The 25,594-nt window shown below is 42.5% G+C and overlaps 1 protein-coding gene across 2 annotated transcripts in view; it reads right to left on the bottom strand.

Moving 5' to 3' along the window:
* The window catches only part of LOC111863626 (RGM domain family member B), a 173,345-nt gene that overhangs the window by 119,033 nt on the left and 28,718 nt on the right, over positions 1 to 25,594 (bottom strand). Inside the window, exon 1 of one of the 2 annotated variants that reach the window (XM_023850117.2) lies at positions 19,270 to 19,862. The exons of the other annotated variant lie outside the window; for it this stretch is intronic. Within the exon in view, the coding sequence (XP_023705885.1) occupies positions 19,270 to 19,298 (29 nt within the window). The 5' untranslated portion in view covers positions 19,299 to 19,862. Of the gene's footprint in view, positions 1 to 19,269; positions 19,863 to 25,594 lie in introns of those variants that run through there. 2 annotated transcript variants of the gene reach the window in all.

Consider the following 25,594-nt stretch of genomic DNA (forward strand, 5'->3'; position numbering starts at 1 on the left):
GACGTTTCGGCTAGTGCATTTGTTGGGGCCCAACTGAATAGGTGTTTTCCTTCACCTGAGGACGGAAACAGATCCAGTTTCCGAAACGTCGTGTTTTTATTTGTTATCTTAAAAACCAGGACGATGGATAAAGTCCAAAATCCCAACATATCAGTGTGTTATACACCATCGTCAGAATCCTATAGTAACTAATAATTGATTTATTTGTTGTGTTGACAGTAGCATAGTTCCTACATATTATATATTGTCTGAGACACACAACAGGATGCAACCAATGAAAATAACATATATATACACACATACTCATGTATGAACATGTATTAGGACCCGGGATAGCGCAGTTGGTATAGCGATTGTCTACGGGCTAGAGGCCGAGGTTTGGGAGTTCAAGTTCTGATAGGAGAAAGATTTTCCCCTCTCCATGTGGTCTTTACTGGTTCTGAGGCCCACCCAGCCTCCTATCCAATCGGTACCGGGGGCTCTTTCCCCGGGGGTAAAGCGACCGGAGCGTGAAGCTGATCACTCACCTCCAATTAGTGCCGAGGTGAAGTATGTATGGATCTAAGCGTCCTCCGTAGTCTAGGGGTAACGTTCCCACCTCATGGCTCAAGGTAGGCGGGTTCAAAAACCCGGCGGAGGTCGTGGAATTTTTAAGGGCGTAAAAATTCAGGGAACAAGTCCTCCGGGAGGGACTTTAAGCCGTGTGTCCCGTGTCGTAGATTTACGGCACGTAAAAGAACCTCATGTCTCTAAGAGACGGCTGAGCTAAATTAGGCCCAACATTTCCCGCCCAAAGTAGTTTTCAATGCCTCCGGTAGATGGGGAAGTATTAGGTACCACTGCCAGAGGAGGGACGACCTCGCTGACAGAAAGGGACTAACTATTAGATACCACTGCCAAGTATAGGGTAGAAACCTTGCTGGCAGAAAGGGGTTAATAGCGAGCACCAGTACCGGTAGGGGATGGAGACTGTAGAAATTAAAAAGGGGACGTACAATAGACTATCAGTCGCGGTGCATGGGGAAACCCACCCCCTCAATACTGAATCACTGAATGTATGGATCTATACAATCAGTCCCTTATACGTCTACATGGCTTAGTGCTTAATTAAGCACAGGGACAACTACACCTTTTACTCACATGTGTATTACTTTCATATATCCGTACACATATATTTTTTTCATTGTCGCTACAGCCCTCATTTGGGCTAGGCCTACCTCCATGAAGCTCTCCGTTTCACTTCGGTTTTACTAGATCTTAGACATACGGTAGGACTCCTTCGGCGGGTGATCAGCTGTACACAAACATCCATGCCCTGAGTGGGATTCGAACCCACGATCCCGGCTTCCGAGCGAGCGAAGACAGTGCATGCCTCAGACCGCTCGGCTACCGTGACCGGCTCCGTAGACACATACATACATATATATATATATATATATATTATACACAAGCGTATACGCCCATACGTAAATACATTATATATATGTATACATGCATGTGTAGGACAAAATACATAAACACGCAATATTTTCAGTCTTCTCTTTTTGTGGGGAATTGGGGTAGGAACATAGCAACTAGTTACAGCATTCCGGCCCGCAAGAAAATGAAGCTCAGTGCATGACGACCTCATTGGAGACGAGGTTTCGACAACTGTTGGGACTGCTTGTTGTTAATTAAACAGCATTTTAACCTCTTGTTCGAAAACTGTAACGCTACTTATTAAAACGCCAAAAGCACGACCACTACCAAAACCTGCAAGATGTGAGCCTTTTCTAAAGATGACAATTTCCACTCCATAATCCTCCATGCTGTAGAGGAACACTTGAAATTACTACTCTCTAGCGGGGTGCCGTATAAAGCAGTCAGAAGGATTCACAACCGGCTATTAATTTAAAACACACGAAGGAAAAAAATACCTGAGTAAAAAACCATATTCATTTCTAAGTTCTCAACCCAGTTACATGAACATATTGTTTCCTTCGGGTCAACTAGTGTCGAACTGATTATAGAGGAAGACGCGAGATGAAAACTCCAAACGATAGGGTACAGTCCGGCCTGTAATAACGTTTGATTACTTGGCTACCGTAGGAGCCGAGGGTCACATGACCTAGCAAAGTGATGGCACTGACATAACAACGGGTCTGCGCCCTCCACACAACTTCACACTTCACACTTCTGGATTGCATCGCCGTGTAGTTCGGTGAGAGCCCACCGTTTCGGAGGAATATATCACCTCCATCTTCAGGATCGAAGTGTAAGCCCTACACCTGCTTCTGCTAGTTTCTTCCTTGGCTTATTCTTTGAACCTGAAGATATAGTGTTACGTTCCTCTGAAACGTTTGGTTCTCTCCGAACTGCAAGGCGTTACAACCGCATTATTCAGTCTCCGCCGAGAGAAAGCGGCCTCCGTAGTCTAGAGGTAACGTTCCCACCTCATGACTCGTGGTACGCGGGTTCAAACCCGGCGGAGGTCGTGGAAATTTTAAGGGCGGAAAAATTCAGGGAACAAGTCCTCCGGGAGGGACTTTAAGCTGTGTGTCCCGTGTCGTAACTTTACGGCACGTAAAAGAACCTCATATCCCCAAAGGGGATCACTGAGCCAAATTCCAGGACGTTTCCCGCCCAACAATAGTCTCTAAGGCCTCCGATAGATGGGGGAAGCATTATAGACACCGCTAAGCAAGTGGCCGAACTCGCTTGCTCGGCGGGACTGATGGTACGCACCATTTATCGGTAAGGTATAGAGGCTGGTAGAATATCATAGAGGGAAGCACAATAGATCAAACTGGTCGCGGTGCATGGGGAAACCCACCCTCTCTAAAACAAACAACAACACCAACAACAACAACAACAACAACAACAACAACAACTCCGCCGAGAGAAATTACACTCCATCACATTTCTTTGTATAGTTTACGACGCTATATCAACGCGGTAGCGTAGTTGCTTGAGACAGTATGCTACAAGCTGGAAGGTCGCGGGTTCGATTCCCGATGAGGTCATTGGATTTTTCAATTGACCTAATCCTTCCAGCCGCACTATGGCCCTACGGTCGGCTCAGCCTCAAACAGAAACGAGTACCAGGATTCTTCCTGGGAGTAAAGGGCGGCTGGCGCGTAAGGCTGACCTCACCGCAATCTCTGAGCCGAGTATCTAGAAAATGTGGGAGTCTTGACGTCTCAAACTCTATGGGCCTCCATGCCCTGTTACAGGAGTAGCTTTACCTTTTATATGATTTGAAGGAAGTGTCAGTGCACAAACACCTGTATCTGAATACCGCTTAATGGAGCTGAGCTTCTTGCGATGGGGATGTGACGCCGTGTAGTCTAGTAGATGTTGTCTATCAGACTACACGGCATTACATCGACGAGGACCATAATATTAACTGTCGGAGAGCGTTATTTAGAGTATAATTCGATTCCTTGGAACATTGAACGAGGCCTCTTCAACTATGGAAGTTAGCGTCGAATGAAATTAGAGGAATGCCACGCAAACCCTGACGCTCTTTCCAAATTCGAGAGCATACAACACGAAACAGTGTTACAGACCAACTAACTGTAGGAATTTCATGTTTGATGATATTGGTGTTAACCTTTTCGGGAATACGCATTATAATGGCGTTTTTCTTTTCAAATGTTCGCTGGCTTGTTGTGATAATTTCACGTAAAACATAACACCATGGCTAGTAAGGACCTTAGCATCCATTTCTGAACCTGACAGTAATCCACAAAGGTGTCGATATCAAGCTCAGATTCAACATGCCGAGGAAATTGTAGTCATTGAAATGTATTCATATTATATATATTTATACCTTTATTCAGTCAGCTTCTGACAAGGAAAGTGACATATGCCCACTTTTGTTGCCTTTATTCCTGCTTTTTCTTCAGACACTTCGTTGTATATCAGTCTCCCGTTAAGGATATTAAATATACAGATTTATTTTAGGGCTTATGCGAACGCGATAACGAGTGTTTTGGTCTCATGTAAGGCGAAAAATATGGCCATCTGAGCGACTGTTACGTTCTCAAGAATGACCGTGCTTCAGTTCAGTAGTTTAAAATTCATCTTATAATAAATCGTTAACATTACTTCCCAAGAACATGCTGTGTTCGGTCAAAAATTTTAAAAATTGTGACATGTAAATCCATTGCTAGGTAACGACTTATCAAAACACGTCTCCGAAGTTATGACAGAGACATTGATTCCTAGGCAACACGTACAGAAACGTTTCCATTGCAACAGCTAGGTACAGATTGTTCACACAGCAATGAGAGACACGTTTCGATGACAACACAAAAACAATGTGTACCGTTGGACGGAGTGTTTCATATCCGGTCGGCGTGAAGCCAGCTTAGGTCGAGAGGACTGACCACAAGACGAAGGCAAAAGAGAAGAGATTAGATACTGAAGAGCCCTACCGAGTAGTAGAAGCCTAATCAGAGAACAAGACAGAAGGAGACTGGGTACAGACCTGCTCACCGAATTCGTACGTGCGTCTAGGGCTTTTGTGTGTTATTGTCCTAGTAAAGATATAACTATCCCTGTAACAGGTCATGAAGGTCCATATGGTTGTGAGATATCGAGGCTCCCGCATTTTCTCTAGACAATCGGCTCACAGACGGCAGTAAGGTTGTCAACCTTAAGCGCCGGCCGCCCTTTACTTTCCAGGAAGATTCCTGGTACTCATTTCTGTTAGAGACAGAGTCTAGCCCAGAGCCTTAATGCGGCTGAGAGGATTAGGTCAATTGAAAAAAAAAAACACTTCATCGTGATCCGAATCCGCGACCTTCCGGCTTGTAGTATAGTGCCTCAACCATTGCCCCATTGTGCTAGTAACATTTTCTAGTGTTATAAGTGTTTGCAGATCCGCATGGTGATTGTCCAATAAATCGTTTCATCAATCCAGAGAACCCATTAATTACTTGTCTCGTTACCAGGATACGTGACAATATGTATTTTATTCACAATACAACTTGTTTACTTTGCTGCTAAGATCATTCTGAGCTCCACAAATAGCTATTTTTGTTTCCTTATCTCTGTGAAGTGCAGTAGTTTAATTCTTATCTACAGCTCTACATAACTATTATTGGTCAATAAACAGTTACACTATTGCATATTATAGTACAATGAGAGACAATGGGGTCCTTAAATATAGGCTTTATAAGAACATACCTTAATGACCTATGCCCATGAAATTCATGACGATGAAAGTGATGATAATAATGATGAAACATGGGCGCATAAATTATGATACAGAGAAGGCGGAGGCAGCAAAAGCTTGAGGCAACACAATCCTCCGAAAAGTAGAAAAATTTATACTAGACTACACTGCGTCACATCCTAGAAGTGAGTTATATTCAGTTCTCATATTGTCTGCCGAGCGATCAGGATACTGTGGAGGTCCTTACTTTATTCAAACATTCCGAAGGGACATTCCGTGTGCCTTGCGTTGGGACACCTACGTCAAGTACTGGTGGCGCCATTTCGCGTACCCACAATATCATTATAACATTCGACATTGCAAGAATGCAAAGTACAGGTTTCAAGGTGCTCTTCTACAGAAGCATTTTTTTATGGATGTGACAGCAGTTAACGATGGAGAAACTACTTTTGGCAGATCCAACTACCGGCAGAATTAGTATTTGTTGCACCAGAGCGCGCTGCTGGTCCGTCGGCGTACTGTGTTACCACAAACTCACACACCGCCATAAAGATTTTTTTCTATAGAGAGATATGGATTGATTTAAATTAAGTGAACCATACTGTTACTAAATATGGTCGTGTAACTGTAGGATATGGGGATCAGGGAAGTTCAAAACTACTGAGGAAAGGGAAAAATAAAACAGACTAGAAGAAATCCATAAACCGTTAAAGAACTGATTTGAAGGAAGTCGTCTGACATGACTGACAGTCACTGGGCATTGGGCATGATAACGGGAAACCAAAAAAATCTGAGAAAGCCTGAAGATGGAGAAAAGAAATTCAGGTCACAGTGTGGACATGGAATTGTAGTCGCCTGGAGATAATCGCATTGGCGGAAACATGTACTTTAAGGCGTGTCAGTCAATCTACGCAGTTAAAAAGCAAACGTTTTCTCTCTCTCTCTTGTAGATAATGTAATCTCCAAGCGACAGCATCTGGGTTCAGTCTTACATGTGAGATATACGAGTAAGTTTGGTTTCCACGTAAGGAGTGAGTTATGTAATTTGTGCTGTTAATTTAGATTTTACAAATTTTACAATCGACATCGGCTAACGAAGCAAGCAACTGACTCTTGGAGAGGAGTCCTTCTGAGGAAGCTAAAGTTCAGCTGCTCAAAGAAATTCTCGGTCCTTTATGGAAGGTTCATTACCGTGTTCATAAGAGCCCGCCGCTGTTTCCTGTCTTGAGCAAACTGAATCCAGTTCTCACCTGATTTCTCTGAATATTAGTCTCCCATCAACGGCTATAAGTCTTTCAGGAAGTCTCTTTAATTTCAGATTTTCTGCACGAACATTTCATATGCGTTTCTCACTCCTCCATGCTTGCTACATACCGGGCCTATCCTTTGTTTGATCACCGAAGTAACAATCGATGAAGATTCATTATGCAACTTTTCCAGACTCCTGTCCCTCCTTCGCTCTTTGATCCAAATATTCTCCTCAGTGCTCCGTTCTCAAATTCCCCAAATCCCTTATGTGAAACACCAAGACGTACATTCATAGAAATCGACATCACAGAAGAATATTTTCGTACAATGCCACTTTGTTTCTCTTCGAAATGACGAATAAAATTCACTAACGTTTCATCTTGTGACTAATGTCTTTAAAATGAATGCCGTCACAAAGATTCTAAGAATCTTACACAAAGACCTATCGAACAAAAGTTGTTAAATGCAGGTTACTGAGGATAAACATATTAAAGAAAAGCATTGACGAAACGCCAAAAACTAAGGTTACACTTCCCCAAAACGTATGTACGGCTGTACAGAGATATGTTACGTACTTACTAAAGCAAGTGTCACGTAACTTCGAACAAGGCCAAGATTAACCTTGAATGCGCAGAAGAAAAATTTCAGACAAGGGTATCAACTGGCCGCCACTTCTCACACCCTCGAACTCACCCCCTTGTCTGAAATTTTTCTTCTGCGCATTCAAGGTTACTCTTGGTCTTGTTCGAAGTTACGTGACACTTGCTTTAGTAAGTNCTTCAGGGACACATGTACAAATGTAAATGTAAAAGTGTACGAATGCATTCTCTCATGGTCTGTACCTGCATTATCATCAGCTGTGTGGAATTTTAAGTGTAGTTAGTAACATTTTTGTGTCTCAGATGTAAAACACCTATTGTATCGGGAAATATAATTCCTTAAAAGCACGGTGTTTTATTAAAATAAACTAAAGTAAATAGCATTTTTCACAAACAGAGGAACATTAATTAATTTTGTTCTCGATTTATGTAGCAATAGTTTCAATGTCTCGGATGTTACAACTTTGAAGGATGGGATGTTCAGACGTACATAAAATCGGCCTAGCAGTAAACAACTACATCTCTGAGTGCACGAACATAGTTTCGAGGTGGTTTAGGTTCTAAATAAAAGCAACGCCATGTTCACATTTTGAATGAATGGCATTTAAATGGAAATTTACAACAAACCTAGTAATTATGGTATTGCTGGTGTGATACGTGAAGGCTAAGTGCATAATTTCCTTCCATTTGTGAAGACAACACATATTAGAGGCTCCAGTTATGACCATATTTGACGGCGATCCTAAATGTAACTAAGTAACTAAGAACAAATTCTATGCTTCAATGTCTTCTTTGATCAGCTGACGAATGCATCTGCTCGAAAAAGTTCCCTACTCCCAAACTCGAAGGTTCAGCACTGAGTTCACAAAAGCCTGCTACTGGACCCTATGTTGAGCCAATTCAATTCAGTTCAGTTCACATATTCACATCTGACTCAGGAGTTTTTGCACCGTCTAAGTGCAACGTCATTTACTGTTCCTCTATTTTGATACAATTTCACTACATATTTCGGCCAAATTGGCCATCTTCAGGTGTACAGGTGCTGTGGACAAGGACACTGATGCTCACTGTAATGGAACAGTGAACGACGTTGCACTTAGACGCAACAAACCTCCTAAGTCAGATCTATACAGTGCAACAGGACGTTGAAATATACGAGTAATATTAATTTTTTCCTTGGCACTACAGCCCCAGTGGGTCTAGGCCTACCTCCATGAAGTTCTCCGTTCACTTCGGTTTTTCTAAATCTTACACATTCGGTAGGATTCCTTGGGCGGGTGATCAGCTGGTCGCAAAGCCTCTACCTGTACACAAACACAGAAAAACGCGCACACACAAACTAAACGTGATATTATTTACATTCAGTTTTTTCATTGACGAGTTTTAACATTAGCTTCTCGTGCAAACCTACTTCTCTCCAAGTGGCCTGTTCGTTTGTGGAATTCAGAATAAAATTCGGCATTCATTATCACTATTCTTTTCTAAATTTTCCTACAATCTTATACTTCATTATTTAATCATTTCAACAATATTAGTTTCAGAGTACAAATAATGTTCCTCGTTATATTTCGTTCTGCCTTTTTTGTACAGGAGAATGTCGCAACGTTAGCTTCAGAATTCATTTCTCTAAGACGTCGTAAATGAAGGTTCTTGAAATTTCTTGACAAACATACTCCATCGTCTAAAACATGGCGATCAATAGCGTTTATGATACTGCAGCTGATTTCCTGTAACAGATCTGTAACCAACAGTGATGCTCTGTATCTGCGGTGTAAAGTAAACAGTTACTTACGTTCTGGTTTTCTTCTCATACGAATTGGCTTCAGACATTACGATTCTCAAACGTAACTGAGCAAGCCGTTAAATGTTTGACGTTCCTCCCTGTACGAGGTAGGAGAAACATATAGCCTTTAGATTAGGATATGTGGTATCTGACTTGTTTCTTAAACTCAGGCCTCTTGTCCAATAAACTTTATCTCTCAACAGGTAGAACCTTTTTCAGTGACAAGAGTTCTTTCTTGTAAAAAAAGATCCACGTGTGAAAGAAAGACAGATATTTCTAAGTTGTTACAGCTGTGTATGATATCATAACATGTTTATCTAAAAGTATTACCAGTTATCTGAAGTTACCGATAAATGCTTAGAAGGCCTGAACTATGAAGCACTCTGTAATTTGGAGATAGGTTTACTGTCTCTTAGGTGTAGTGTTGATGGTCGGTGTCATGTTTTGTGAGGAGGATTCATGTTCTAACGAATTGAAATCCCGCCTGAATTATTATGCATAGGAGGCGCTATGTACATAATGAATTACATTTCTTTTTGTGGAGAGGGGGTAAGATAAAACAATTACAAATTTATCAAGTGAAAACTTAAAATTTTATTACTAATATTCACAAGCCAATTATAATATTATGACCCAGAATAGCTCAGAAACAACAGTAATTGTCTACGGACTGAATGGACAATGTTTGATTTGAAACATACGTATATCTACGCATATGCGGCCACGCGGTAGAGTAGTCGGTTGGGGCACTATGTTACAAGCCGGCAGGTCGCGGTTTCGAGTCCCGATGACATGACTTATTTTCAATTCACCTAATCCTTTCAGCCGCACTATAGCCCTTGGTTCGATTCAGCCTCTAACAGAAATGAGTACCAGGAATAGTTCTGGGAGAAAAGGACGGCCGGCGCGTAAGGCTGACAACCTTACCGTCAGCTATGAGCCGATTGTCTAGACAAAATGTGAGAGTCTCGACGTCTCACAGCCCTATGGGCCTTCATGGCCTGTTCCACGGATAGCTTCATCTACGTACATAATATGTACCAGTTTTTTCTTAGTGTCACTTTGTTCCTAACTTGTCAATCGCCTATTGTTCCGAACTAAATACACAATTTCGTATGCTTTTGACATCTGTTGAGCCTGGTAACTAGGCACCGTGGCTATTAAACAATTGAAATGAGTTACTGTGCACTCATGCAAGCGAAAGGGGCCATTTAATGCACAAAATAGGTGAAGAAACCGTAACCTGTTTGGGGAAAGTTTTGTCAAACTCTGCTTCGGTACACATGGTTTACTCATACCTCCGAAACGACAGAAAAGATATGAATATAACTTTGCACTTCAGTTCAAGAACTGAAGTTGATAGGACGAAATTAATTTCTCTTCCTTCAAGTTCAGTACAGCATATACTTCACAAGAAATCATTGAAATACATTTCTCAAAACAGTTTAAACGACATGGTGCATCCTCAGGTTGTGGGTGGAGGTCACGCCCTCCACGTATGGAGGAAAGCTGCGAATATATTGAATAAGCAGTCGTAGACAGCCGACAGGTGGTGGTCCTCCAAATTGGCGGAGGGGGGGGGGGGTNTAACAATTCGTCACCGTAAAAATAATCTTGTAACGAAAGTGTACACAAAGTCTCCGACCTGGACGGATCCTCTGGATAAACGACCTAGGCTAAAGAAAATAGACATGAAATTTGGTACTTGGAATGTTAGAAGTTTCTATAGGACAGGTTCGCTCAGGGCAGTGACGGAAGAAATCTCAAAATTTAAGTTAGATTTAGCAGGAGTACAGGAGGTCAGGTGGGACGGAGGTGGCATCGAACCAGCAGGAGAATATACATTTTTCTATGGAAAGGGGAATGAAAATCATGAATTAGGTACAGTTTTATTTTTCTTACATAACAGAATTGCATCAGCAGTTAAGAGGGTAGGTTTCGGTAGTGATAGGATATCAATAATACTAAAAGGTCGCTGGTGTGATATCGTGGTTCTTAATATTCACGTCCCAACAGAAGATAAAATTGATGGTATAAATGACAGGTTCTATGAAGAACTAGAAAATGCATTTGATAAATTCCCGAAGCAACATATGAAAATTTTGTTAGGATATTCCAATGCAAAAGTAGGGAGGAAAGACATTTTCAAACTAGCAATTTGGAATTAGAGTTTGCATGAAATTAGTAATGATAATGGAGTTAGAGTAGTAAACTTTGCCACATCAAAAAAACCTCATAGTCAAAAGTACAATGTTCCCGCATCGTAACATCCATAAATTTACTTGAACATCTCCCGATGGGAAGATACACAATCAAATAGACCATTTTTGATAAATAGGAGACGGCATTCAAGTATACTTGATGTCCGATCATTCAGGGCAACAGATTGTGATATTGGCCACTACCTGGTGGTGGCAAAGGTTAGGGAAAGACTGGTAGTGAGCAAACAAAGCACAGAGGTCATATGGATAGGTTCAATCTCAAGACATGAAATGAGGTAGAGGGCAAAGAGCAGTATCGTGTTGAAATCTCAAATAGGTTCGCGGCTTTGGAAAACTTGGACATTGAGGTGGATGTTAATAAAGCTTGGGAAACTATTAGAGAGAATATCAAAATTTCTGCCAAGATTCTAGGTTATTATGAACTGAAAAAGCATAAGCCATGGTTCGATGAAGGATGCTCAAAATTATTAGACGAAAGAAAACAAGTCAATTTGCGATGGTTAATCTGAATAATATAAGCCGTGAAACCAGCAGGCATTTCAGGAATAAAAAGAAGGAATATCTGAAAGACAAAATTGATCAGCTTGCAATGAACAGCAAGAACAAGAACAGTAGAGACCTATATAGAGAATAAATTACTTTATAAGGGGTTACCAACCTAGAAGTAACTTAGTGAAGGATGATAATGGTGATCTGCTTGCATATTCCCACAACATTTTGAATAGGTGGAGGAACTACTTCTCTCAGTTATTGAATGTACATAAGGTTAGTGATGTTAGGCAGATAGAAATGCAAACAGCTGAGCTATGAAAACCTGATCCCAGGCCTTTTGAGGTTGAAAGTGTTATTGCAAAATTGAAAAGGAATAAATCGCCAGGTAGTGATCAAATTCCGGCAGAACTTATTCAAGCAGGAGGTGAAATATTACGTTCTAAGATCCACAATTACTTCTATTTGGCATAAGGAAAAATTGCCTGATCGGTGGAAGGAGTCTATTATTGTACCAGTTCACAAGAGGGGTCATAAAAGTGACTGTTGTAATTATCGGGGGATATCACTGCTATCAACTTCATACGAAATTTTATCCAATATTCTTCTCTCATGGTTAAGTTCATACATAGATGAAGTTATTGGAGATCATCAGTGTGGCTTTCGACGTAACAGATTAACTACAGATCAGACCTCTGGGAACACCAAGGCGTAGGTGTGTGGAGAATATTATAAGAGATCTTAGAGAGATAGGATAGGATGGTGTGGATTGGATTGTTCTGGCTCAGGATATGGACCAGTGGAGGGCTCTTTTGAACAAAGTAATGAACCTTCAGGTTCCATAAAATTCTGGGACATTCTTCAGTAACTGCAGAATTGGCGGCCCCTGAAGAAAGGCTGAGCTCCATGAGTAAGTAAGTTTTTCTTAAAGCACATAGGTTCATGAAATAATATTTAAGAATTCCGTCTTTCTGGATGTGGCCCCTTGTATATCTTGTGCGAATCAACGTTTTCGAGGAATATATCTCCTCCATCTTCAGTATAGAAAAGTCCGTGAGCGAGGAACCAGAGTGAGCAGGCGATACGTTCCTCCGAAACGTCGGTTCACATAATATCTACACGGCGACACATACCAGAATATTGTAATATTTAGATCACAGGTTTGGAGTGGATTCAGGAGAAGATACTCGTGCAGTGAGTTCTGACTTTGATCCCTGCTCAAGTCTGTGTGATATTTCGGCTGTCAGACTTAAATCTTCACTTCAATTATAAATATACATTTGTGAGTGCGAGGTAGAAATGAGTACTGCATCCTGGCCCAGATGGATAGCGGTCAGAAAGATCAACACTGACCATATCTGGAAACACTAGACAACAACAGCAGCAACAACCATCGAGCAGATTAATTTAGAAGTAAGGCTGTAGAGTTGCATTCCCGATGTGGTTGGTTCGAATGTCGATCGGAATAGAGGGTCCATCCTGACCGAGGGATTATTGCTTTTCCTTAATCTCCCCAGACGTATACTAAGACTACAGCAACGGCGGCCATTGATTGGCCTATTGTAGCCTGCCCCGGGTGATTATGATGATGGAGAATTTGGTGAAATGAAGATTGGCAGGGGAAACCGAATTACTCGGAGAAAACCCGCCCCAGCGCCACTTTGTCCACCACAAATCCCACTTGACCAGACCCGGGATCGAACCGGGGCCGCTGCGGTGGGAAACCAGCGACTAACTGCTTGAGTTATGGCGCGGCCCTACTTAAAAGCATAGTTTTCCTTCAGTTTTGCATTACAACCCCAAGAACTAAACAGCTATGTATTCAATTTTGTCAAAAGAAAACTATTGTTTCTGACATTCGTAGTGGATAAACGGAGGGTTGCCTTATATTCGGGCTTATTAGGTAAATAACCCCTTAAAACTGCCGCTATTGTCCAAAGGTGTTCATCACGAACGAGTAGTTGCACCTTGCACCTTGTTGGCATGAGACGAGGTAGCTTATTCTGTGAATAAGTGGCTACAGTCTGGTCTAACGGTTCAATTCCCTGTAAGGGTAAAGGCATCATTTCTTTCTGATACCGCGTCCATATCAGCTCTGAGATCCACTCTGATTCCTATCCGGGGTACCGGAAGCTCTTTCCCCGGGGTTAACGCGATCGGATCGTGAAGCTCATCACTCGTTTCAGTCTACTAGAGAATTAACAGTTCTTTCATGGGGGCCTCAGTGCTGTTACGCTTGGCGCACATACGAACTTCCTTTTAAAGTTACAACGATGTCCCTGGGGTTAGTTAACACAATGCCATGCGGACGTACGGTGGAGGAGACATATAGCTCCATGCATTCTTAGCCACAGCGTTAGACAAATCTGAGTGGTCAGCTTCAAACCCAGGCCGTTTTACTCTAGAAGGAAGAGTCCCCCGATGCCTGTGCAGAGGAGGCTGGGTATGTTCCTGAGTCAATCTGGGCGCTGTGGAGAAAAGAACAATCTCTTGTACCGCGGTTACCTTGGTCCTCCATCCTGTGGTCTAGTTGCTATGCCGACTGATCTATCCTGGCTCTCACAACTTTGCTTTTTACGTCGTACAATGGACTGTTTTATACACGTATAAATTGATCAGAACGACTTTTCCATTCATTGTCTGGCTTTTGGTATTATTATCTGACAGTCTTACTGGCGGGGAGCGGCGAAGGGTGAGGGGGCGGAACTTCTTTCGGAAGTAGAGGCAGACCATGCCGCTGGTAGGTGAAGTGGGGCAGCTCCGATCGCCTTCTATAATCAGTCGGGCTCTATATTCTATTACAATGATTATGTCTGTCCGATTTGTATAAGAGGAGCCAGGATAGCTAAGTCGGTATAGTGACTGACTACGGCCTGGAAGGCAGATGGGCGGGATTTTTCTCTTCTCCAGACCGGTTCTGGAGCTCACTCAGCCTCCTCTTCAACAGGTCCCACGTGCTCTTTCTCCGAGGGTAAAGCGTGAAGCTGACCACTCGCCTCCAACAAGTGCCGAGGTCAAGATTTGAATATATATATCCACTTCCCCCCTCACAAATTTTCTCTTCTCCACGTCGTCCAGACCGGGTCTGGGGCCCACCCAGCTCCTATCCAATGGGTACTGGGGGGTCTTTCCCCGGGCTAAAGCGGCAGGAGCGTGAAGCTGACAACTCACTTCCAACTAGTGCCGAAGTCAAGAATATATGGATCTACATATCCACCCCCCATACGCCTTCATGGCGTAATACTTAATCGGCTAAGTACAGGGACAATTTTCATTTACCTTTTTACATTTACTCCACACATGCCTTCATGGCGTAATAATGTAGATACCACAAAGACAAACACACAAACTTCAATTGACGCAAGTAAAGATGTTGGTCTAGAAGTAAACACAGAGAAAACTAAGTATATGTTACTGTCTCGTCACCAAAATGCAGGGCAAAATCATGACATAAAGATAGGAAACAGATGTTTTGAAAATGTGGCACAGTTCAGATATTTGGGAACAACGATAACAGATCGAAACCTGATTCAGGAAGAAATTAAGAGGACATTGCACTCGGGTAATGCTTGCTACCATTCAGTCTAGAACCTTTTGTCTTCTCGTCTGCTGTCCAAAAACATAAAAATTAGAATATAAAAAATTATAATTTTGCCTGTGGTTCTGTATGGGTGTGAAACTTGGTCTCTGACATTAAGGGATGAACATAGACTGAGGGTGTTTGAGAGCAGGGTGTTGAGGAGAATATTTGGACCGAAGAGAGATGAAGTGACAGGAGGCTGGAGAAAACTGCATAATGAGGAGCTTCATAACTTGTACTCTTCTCCAAGTATAATTAGAATGATGAAGTCAAGGAGGATGAGGCGGGCAGGTCATGTAGCACGAATGGGGGAGACGAGGAATGCGTATAGGATATTGGTGGGAAAGCCAGAAGGAAAGAGACCACAGGGAAGACCAAGGCGTAAGGGGGTGGACAATATTAAAATGGATCTTAGAGAGATAAGATGGGATGGTATGGATTGGATTTATCTGGCTCAGGATAGAGACCAGTGGAGGGCTCTTGTGAACACGGTGATGAACCTTCGGGTTCCATAAAATGCTGGAAAATTCTTGAGTAGCTGCAGAATTGGCGGCTCCTCCAGAAGGGCTCAGCTCCATGAGTAAGTAAGTAAGTATGCCTTCATGGCGTAGTGCTTAAGTAGTTAAGCTCAGAGACAAATTAACCTTACTTTAGCAGTTTGTACAGTTTGTACGTAAAAGCAAGTACCTAGTATTTAGGTAACTTTTGTACGGATGCTCAAATCCTTCAGCAGCCTGTGGAGGTTGTTAGTAGAGCCATCTGCTCTGGTCGGGTCACATCGGGTTAAGCGCTGCCAGCTGCTGCAAGTGTTGTCACTCGTTCCAGGTCATTAGGTCAAGCTAATTGCGCTCTGGTGATAACATTTTGTATTAAGGACTATTTTTAGAATTTGACAAAAAATCCTCTACAACCTTAATTCCAGAAGCAGCATGAAGTTAGACGGTTACACTGCTCTGTTACTACTAAACAAGTCTTCGCATGTTTGCTCTTGGTTTCATAGACACAAACTTGACCCCATTACATGTTCATTGTTTTGCATATCAGCAAATTCTGATACCATAGTCAGCATCTACAAAATTAAGATTTGAGGTTTTTGTAGCAGTGGTTCTGAAGACATATACTCTGCGACATAACCCCTTGTACGCGTTGAAAGTTAACCGAAGTTTCGGAGGAACATGTCGCCTCCATCTTAGGGTCGACGAATTAGCCAAGATGGAAACCAGCATGAAGCAGATAGCAAGTTTCCTCCGGAAGTACAATAGATCACTGTAGGTCGCGGTGCAAGGGCCGAGAAGGCCCATCCCTTATACAAGTTCACTCCGAAACATCGGTGGACTTTCTAAGGAATTCACGACCTCATATCCCAGAAGACAGAACTCTTCAACAGATGCACAGTCTCTGCAAGTCGTGTTGCGTCTTATGCGTTATGACACCTTGCACTCTTGCAAGTGGATACCGGCGTCTGGAAGAACACGTTGCGTTCATCTTCGGGGTTGAAATATGTAGGCTCTGGAACTGATTCTGTTGCGGAGGCAGACTACTACCTCGCTGCCACCAGGGAGCCGATTGTCTAGGAATTGTGGGAGCTTCGACATCTAACAAATCCATTGGCCTTCACGGTCTGTTACAGGGATAGCTTTTCCTCTTTACGTTGGTACTTAATGATTGTCTCTCCAATCTTCATCATTTTTCAGGTTATAAATACATTTAGTTCCTTAGGCATCAGAGTCTATGCTACTGATTATATTGAGTAAAGTGACAATAGAAATTGGAAAGAAAAGTCCGCTTTTTATGTCTCCTATATTCAAATGTCCATGTTTGAAATATTTTATTCCTGTCTCCCGTATTCCAAATAATTTGGAGATACAAGCATTTAGGAGAGTTATTTGGTCTCCTTCCCTTCTCCGATAAAAAACACAGGTGGTGGTGCATGATCATGAAGCGTGAAGAGCAATTTGCACTTAATATTAAAATATGGGCTCGAAAAGAAAAATTAAATATATTTTCATTACAAACATAATTCGGACAAAACTGAAGATTGTTCAAAAATCCAACCATGAATTAATGGCGATAACTTGACATCCGCGATAATAGAGACATATTTTTTATTAGCTGGTAATCCAACCATCTTCCATTTTCATTCCTGCTCGAGCGTGACTTGAATAAATAAAACGAAAAACTCCGTGGTTTTAGTCCGCATGCGGACTATACCGATCGATCGACCGCCGCTTGTCGGCGAAGTTACTACCAAATTTAGCGGATAGAGGGTGTCGCGTGGTCAGCTCAACGAATCCCCACGGCCGTTAACTTCGGGTTTCTAGGCCGGAGTTCCTCAATTATCCTCACGAGGATGAGTGGACCCCGTTCAAGACCCACTACTTCTCAGAAAATGGTCATCATCAGGACCTTAAACAATTGCTGTTGAAAACTGCTGAATTTACCTCAATGAATACCGTTCCAAATTTTACCCTCGTTTATGCGCGCATGTGTTGTTGTGCGTCTCTAACGTGTAATAGTAATTTTATGTATGGAGTACATTAGTGTTTCCTATAACGTGATTGGTTGTGTACTTATTTGTAGAGATGGGCGATTCCTCTTGCATATCGTGCGCAGCTGCTATAAGAGTTACGAATATTTATGGATTTGACTCTTTCTTGTATAGGGTAAGGGGGTATGTGTGCTGCGGTCTAGTGTTAAGTTCTTGTAATGTTTCAAATATCGGATTATGCGTATTAATGTAATGTCATTCATGTGTAATTTGTCTTTGCTGATTTTACATATGTGGTATCTTTTTTCTTTAAATTCGTTTAGTGGGGGGTAGAGTCCGCCTGGGTCCACTCGGCACGGCGGCCACTGATTGGCCTAGTGTACCTGCACCTGGTGATTATGATGATGGAGAATTTGGTGGAATGAATATTGGCAGGGGAAACCGAAGCGCTTGGAGAAAACCCGCTCCAGCGCCACTTTGTCCACCACAAATTCCACTTGACCAGACCCGGGATCAAACCCGTGCCGCCGCGGTGGGAAGCCAGCGACTAATCGATTGAGCTATGACGCGGCCATGTGGTATCTTTCTAATGTATTTAAATATTCCCGTTTTTTCTCTGTTTCTATAATGCTCCATGTTGACTATGAGGTTCGAATATCCAAAAGTGATATTATTATTCTTAATTGCCCGTGAGGGGGCAGGTGGTAGCATAGTTGGTTGAGGCACTATACTACAAGCAGGAAGGTCGCGGTTTCGAGTCCCGATAAGGTGGATTTTTCAATTAACTTAATCCTTCCAGCCGCACTATGGTCCTGGGTTGGACTCAGCTTCTAACAGAAATGAGTACCAGGAATCTTCCTGGGAGGGGGTGGGGGGGGGGGAGTAAAGGGCGGCCGGCGCGTAAGGCTGACAAATTTGCCGCCATCTGTGAGCCGATTGTCTAGGTGATGTGGGAGCCTTGGCGTCCCATAGCCCTATGGGTCTCCATGGCCTGTTACAGGGATAGCTTTACCTTTACCTGATCTCCTGTATATACTCTTCGTATCTCTTACGAAATTTCGACTTGTTTATGGACCATAATTTAAACACGATATGATTTGCGGACTGATTATATTTTATGGTTCGATGCCCGTGTATTATCGGAAGGACATGACTTAGGTGCCCAAGTGTCTCTGGAAATATTTACTGGAAATTTATGGGTCTAACTCTAGTAGTCCGAAAATGGCAGACAACAGAAAGTGTGCAGATTGTCATTATGGCTGGAATGGGAAATATTTGACTAAATAATCGATTCAAGAAAGATATTTCAATCAAATCAAAGGGAATCATAATTATGTTCTCTGAAATGTAAAATGAAATGCTGTGCCGACTGAGACATCCCGCCTCTTTATTATATGTATTTATTTTTCTGAAGTTGAATTTAATGTTTTGGAAGGATTCTAGTTTACAGAAATGTATAATTCGGGGAAGCCATTCAGAATATCTTCAATTCTGTCCAAGGTTGGCTGTGTTCTACGCTGAGACTTCCCTGTACTCCTGTGCAAAAGTCCAGAGTATTCCAAATATGGCGATGACTTATTGCTTAGAAGACTTCACGAACACGTGCAGTTTTGTTGCGTGATCACTGAGTAACATTTTGCCTTAGCAGAAATGTTGCAGCAACATAGACCTTAAACCAGAAACTGGAGCGTGCTCTTACCTTGCCTTGCAATTGTGTTGTGACCCCATTGTTACGAATCGATCAGTGGCGCGCCCTCTCAAGTCACCATCTCAGGATCAATAAGAACACACGCTGGCCGACTCAGTCATCAGCTGGCGCTCTCTCGTCACAATTTTAGAAGCACCATTAGTTCACAGTCACCCTTCCGCATGGTCTTGCTCATCTCACATGTTCTGCATTTCAGATTCCGTCCATTTTCCATAAGACACTGACTAGGAGTGTGGAAATTTATCTCTCACTTTTCCAGTCTTGTTTCATTTCCTTCCTCTCATCGTTGCGTTGAAATATACAATATAAACATGAGAAAATAAGCCACGAGTTCGTATTGTCACAGAGGAAGGGAATCACTCGAGTAAGAGGTAACGTACGGCTTCCAGTCACTCTCAGAGAGAACAGAAAGGAGACTTGCGGTGACGTTTCTGCACTTGCAAAGCTGTTGATAGAGGGACAAGATATGACTGTAAATCAAGAAATAGCTCTATACGTTTATACACATTCCTTTAGTATATTGTGTTGGTATACGAACGAACGAACTAGCAAGTCAGACCTCGCCCCGCAGTCTGGCGCAGCTCACAGCTCCACGGCACCCCTCATTCGCAACCCCTCGTCGAAGAGCGTACTTTCCCTGCGTGGTGGACTTGCATCGATCGCCCTCGAGACGGGGTTCCCTTCCTTCCTCAGGCTCAGCGAAGGGGGATAACGAAGGTTATCAGGGAAAATTACTCAGCTGACAACAAAGACAATAATGAAAAAGAAACAAAGTGAGCAATCCCATTGAATACGCCTACTTCAGAGATCACTTCCGGTTTGTCTGTTAGGAATCTCGCAGGCAGACATATCTGTGAGTGATTTAATTTAACGAAGAGCACTGCGATGCAGTCTCGGTCAGTGTGTGTGCATCGTAAGCGGCGTCAGCGTCGAAGGTCACGTGCGCCAAATTGAAAATCAAGTTAGATATTTCGTTACTTAGCTGTGAAGGGCCGCGCCATAGCTCAAGCGGTTAGTCGCTGGCTTCCTACCACGACGGCCCGGGTTCGATCACGAGTCTGGTCAAGTGGGATTTATGGTTGACAAAATGGCACTGTAGTAGGTTTTCTTCAGTTTCCCCTGCCAATCTTCATTCAACCAATTGCTACACAACCACCCTCACCTATTATCTGGGGCTGTTACAATAGGCCAGAAGTGGCCGCAGTACAAGGGACTTAGTCCCACCCCACTAGTAATAAAAAATATATATAACTGAGGGTAAGTGAGATTATCACACTAATTTCTAAAAATAACATTAAATGCTGTAAATTAAGGAGACCTGACACCACGTACACAATTAAGGAACGTTGCAACAACACGGCGATCATCTTCGAGGGCGTCACACAACGTGCTGAACACGGTCTCCCTCCTCTAAAGTCCTCGAAGTTTATAAGTGTCTTTATTCCGCATTCCATTTTCCACCAATTTACGTGTACATTTCCTAAGTGCCCTGTTCTTATTAGGTTTCCAACCCACACCTGCTTTCCACCATGTCCACTCCTCTGGACCATCTCAATCGTTTTACTTTCACCAAATATTCTCCTGAAATACACATTTAATTTCAGTGTTGTATTTGTGTCAAAACGAATAAAGTAAAAGTAAAGTAAAGTTGTCCCTCTGCTTAACTAATTAAGCACTACACCATGAAGGCATATGGGGGAGTGGATGTATAGATTCACATTTTCTTGACCTCGGGATTAGTTGGAGGTGAGTAGTTAGCTTCACGCCCCTGCTTCTTTATCCCCGGGGAAAAAGCCCCAGATACCCATTTGATAGGCTGGTTGGGCCCTAGAGCCGGTCTGGACAACGTGGAGAAGAGAAAATTCTTGACCTTACCGGGACTCGAACTCCGACCCCTCAGTCGTCCAGCCTGTAGCCAGTCGCTATACCGACTACACTACGAGGTCGAGTACTATATTGTCTATGTTCACTTTCATTCGGCAGAATCTCTTGTAGGTGCCGCTTTAAGGCTCTGTGAGAATGACGGCCAGCCAGAAGAAAATTATTACGAAGTGAACTCCGCGGGCTTTTCCGTAAGTTACGGATATCAGTGTTTCTGCTGAAAAGGCTTTTAGTTAGAGTGTAGTTTGCACTCCCTAGTTCTAGTAAGTTGATGGTGGGATGATAATAATAATAATAATAATAATAATAACAAGAAGAAGAGGAAGAGGAAGAAAGGAAAAAAAGGAAGACAGATCAAGAAGAAGCAAATGTCAATAAATTCATCATATTGTATCGTATAGACCCGCTGCTAGGCAACGGCTCGGTATACACATTCCACGGAAGCGTAGACACGCAACTATAGGACGTCCGTTGCTACGCAATGGATTAGTAAACAAGTCTTCTCCATAATTTAGAGGCTGTGTTTCCTGCCTGTTCCGTGCCGAAGGGTTATGAAGGGACAAAAAAGTCGTTTGAGTTAGTAGGTGTCGAGATTTGGTTCGAGTTTTGGAGATGGCATTCGAAGGTGATTGAGAAGAAATAGCAAGAAATGAATTAGACTGTGCAAAGAAGACTTCATGAGTGATGTAAGTTATACTGAGGCGGTTATAAATCCGTTGCCAGGATACCACTAGTGGAAACTGAGATCCCTATTGCGTGTTCAACAGTGAAATGAAAGTGTGTAGAACAGCGATAGCTCTGTATTACCTGTAGTTCCAAGGTGTGTGAATAAGGTATCAATAGGTCTCATCATCTAGTCCAGGACCCGTCTTATAAGTCATGCGCAAACCCCTTGCACGTGACAATATTTTCTTGCCAAACTGCTCGTCCGGACTTAACAATTTAAAGGACTCGAATATGTGTACAGAATATTTCACCGTCGTGTTTTGAATGAGCAAGCAGTTTGCTGAAGCCTTTTCTCGCTGGTATCGCTCTACTTCACTGAACAGGGTTTGAGGAAGTCAAAAAGAAGTGCTCTATTACCAACTTTATTTGTTCCATGGCGAATTTATCGTGATTTGGTTCAGATTTCCTCTTGATCAAACTTGTGGATAAACTAAAGGCCATACAGCATCCACCAGGCTTGTGTGCATAGACAGTATTGAAACTAAGGCTTATAATGCTGAAGATATGAGAAACTTGCGATCGTTACAGATAGGAAGAGACGGAAAGACGGTGTATAAAGAATGGATGAGTACCGGTGATATAGGATAGTGCGGGGGGTATAACGCTGCAGGACAAGGAGGACTTTAGGATCGCCTCGTCCATTTATTTTCTACCTGTGTAGGCAAGAATAAGAAAATAGAGTTAAAGAGGTAAAGTTGTCCCTGTGCTTAACTGATTAAGCACTACGCCACGAAGGCATATGGGGAGTGGATATATAGATACACATTTTCTTGACCTCGGCACTATTCGGAGGTTAGTGGTCATCTTGACGCCCCGGCCGCTTTATCCCCGGAAAGAGCCTCCGGTACCCATTGTATAGAAGGTTGGGTGGACCCCAGAGCCGGTATGTACGATTGCAGAAATGAAAATTCTTGACCCTACCGGGACTCGAACTCCGACCCCTTGGTCATCCAGCTCATAGTCGCTATACCGACTAAACTATCCCGGCTCCTAGAATAAGAAAATGGCTATATTTTAAACATTGTCACGGGTATCGGTTGTCTGAGACGCGGATTTGGATTGGTAATTAGATTTATTAATAACCTTCAGGTCATAACTGCAATTACTTATAACACTATTGCTACTTTGCACAATGTACAATCACTCCACATTAATCTCTTAAGTCTATCTCCACTAGTCTTCACGGATGTGTAACATAGGAATTATAAAAGTCTCGGGGGCACCCGGTAGCGTACTTGGTTGAGGCACTATACTACAAGCCGGAAGATCGCGGGTTCGAGTCCCGATGAGGTGGCTTATTCAATTTACCCAATTCTTTTAGCCACACTATGGCGCTGGGATCGACTCAGCCTCTAGCAGAAATGAGTACCAGGAATCAGTACTACACATTACACTTGAATGAAGCCTTCTATTCACACTTTGACTTTTCACAGGTCAACGTATTTTCCGTGGTTCTCTTCAACCGAGAAATCAGTAATCAGAACTCAGAACTGAGCGGTAGCGCCGTTTGTTTTCAAAATAACTTTTTTGCACGGAACCCACGGAAAACACCGTCTTCCATTGTTGAAACGTGTTTACCGAATCATTGTATAGAAACAGTTGCGGCGCGGACTCCATAGAAAACAGTCTCTCTCACTGGTGGGAGAAATTTTTAGAAAAATCTTACTGTTCTTAGATAATTCATTCATACATCAGATTAAGAATTAGTCGGGTGCTGTTCTATGGAACAACCATTTCTATACGCAGTGCCAGCTCAAGGTTTTATCTCGACGATAACCCCTCGCTGTCCAAAATGTCCATCAGATCAAACGCGAGTTAAAAATATTGTATTGTGTGAGGCAATGTAATTTGATTTTAGGCGCCATGTTTGGCAACTCAGAGAATACTGAATAGACTAGTTCCCCTTAACAAAGCAAGGATGACCCATTTAAATGATCTCCAATACATACGAGGCACAGTTAAAAGATAGCTAAGTAGTGCACTGGAATGAGACTCTTATAGCTTTATAAAGCAATCGCCCTACTAACATTGTTATATGGATCAGAATGCCGGGCCGTAACTAAGCAACAGGACAGCCGAAAAGAGACAGCTTAATAGGTTTAGTGAGGGATATTGCAGGCTATAGGATAAACCCCATCAGAAAATACACGATAGGACAATATATAAATATATCACTTAACGTCTTAAACTAAACTAACATCATGGAGCTGAGTGAGCCATTCTGGAGAAGCCGCTAATTGTGCAACTACTCAAGAGCTTCCCAGCAATTTATAGAACCCGAAGTTTCATTACTGTATTCACAAGATCCCTCCACTGGTCTCTGTCCTGAGCTAGATCTATCCAGTCCATCCCACCCCATCCTGCCTCTCTCAGATCCATTTTAACGTTGTCCACCCAACTATGTCTTGATCTTCCTAGTGGTCTCTTTCCTTCTGGCTTTCCCACCAATGTTCTATGCGCATTCCTCTTCCCCTCAATTCGTGCTACATGCTCTTCCCATCTCACCCTCCTTGTTTTTATTATTCTAATTATGTTTGGCGAGTAATACAAGTTATAAAGCTCCTCATTATGCAGTTTTCTCCATTGTCCCTTCATATCTTCTCTGTTCGGTCAAAATATTCTCCTGAGCACCCTGTTCTGAAACACCCAATAGTCTGTGCTGTGTTCCTCCCTTGATGACAGAGACCAAGTTTCGCACCGTACAGAACCAAGGCAAAATTATAGCATTTAAAGGCAATTTTCCATGTCGCCCAGGCCGGGTGTGTCGCCCACCCAGCATCCTCTCCGATGGGTACCAGGAGCTCTTTCTCCGGGGGTACAGCGGCCGGGGAGTGAAGCTGGCCACTCACCTCGAACTAGTGCTGAAGTTAAGAAAACTTGGGTCAATACATCCACTCCCCCATACGCCTTCATGTCTTAGTGTATACTTAGTTAAGCACAGGGACAATTTTACCAAATTTTACCTAGACAAATTATTTACGTGTAAATGAACTAGTTCCACCAAACGGAAACAACTGACGATGCAAATTTGTGAAGACTTTACCAGTATACACCGACAGTGAGAGAATGAGAAGCAGCCTGTACAAGAGACGGAGGGATCAGTTTTAATTTAAACCTTGAAGTCGGAGAAGTCTAGTAAGACTGATTTTTGTTGCTGATGGTATTTGTATATAACATCAAATTTTCATATGTCCAAAATGCTTCCCAATAAAACTAGGCTTAGCACTCTCGTATAAATTCATAAACCCATATCTTGACGAAATACTTTCTCTGGTAAGAAATTATTATCCTGCACCCATGCTTTGAACAGTGCTGGGGATATTTGATTTATGTAATTAATTAATTCTAATTTTAGGGAGATGTAGTTGAGTGTATGAGTTTTTTACTAGCAGATTTCAAGAGGAGCTGCGCTCCACGAAGTGACGCCTCTTGGCTCCACTGTGTTCACATGCAGGACATAATTAATATAGTTGCGCGCAGACGTGCATACTTGGCACACACTGCAACACTGACGATGATTTATGTGTCTTTGGTGACATCTCGGAACCACGTGACTAATTGGAAATGTTTACGATTTTAATTGCTTTGCCGGCAGCATACGTTATGACTTCATTATTTATAGAGTCAGATTCTACTGAAAGAGTACATTTCCTCTCGACTGTAAATTTTTAAAAAACGTGCACTAATCATAGGCCTACATACCAACTAA

The sequence above is a fragment of the Cryptotermes secundus genome, unplaced genomic scaffold (assembly GCF_002891405.2).
Source record: "Cryptotermes secundus unplaced genomic scaffold, Csec_1.0 scaffold99, whole genome shotgun sequence".
In the NCBI taxonomy this organism is placed as follows: Eukaryota; Metazoa; Arthropoda; class Insecta; order Blattodea; family Kalotermitidae; genus Cryptotermes; species Cryptotermes secundus.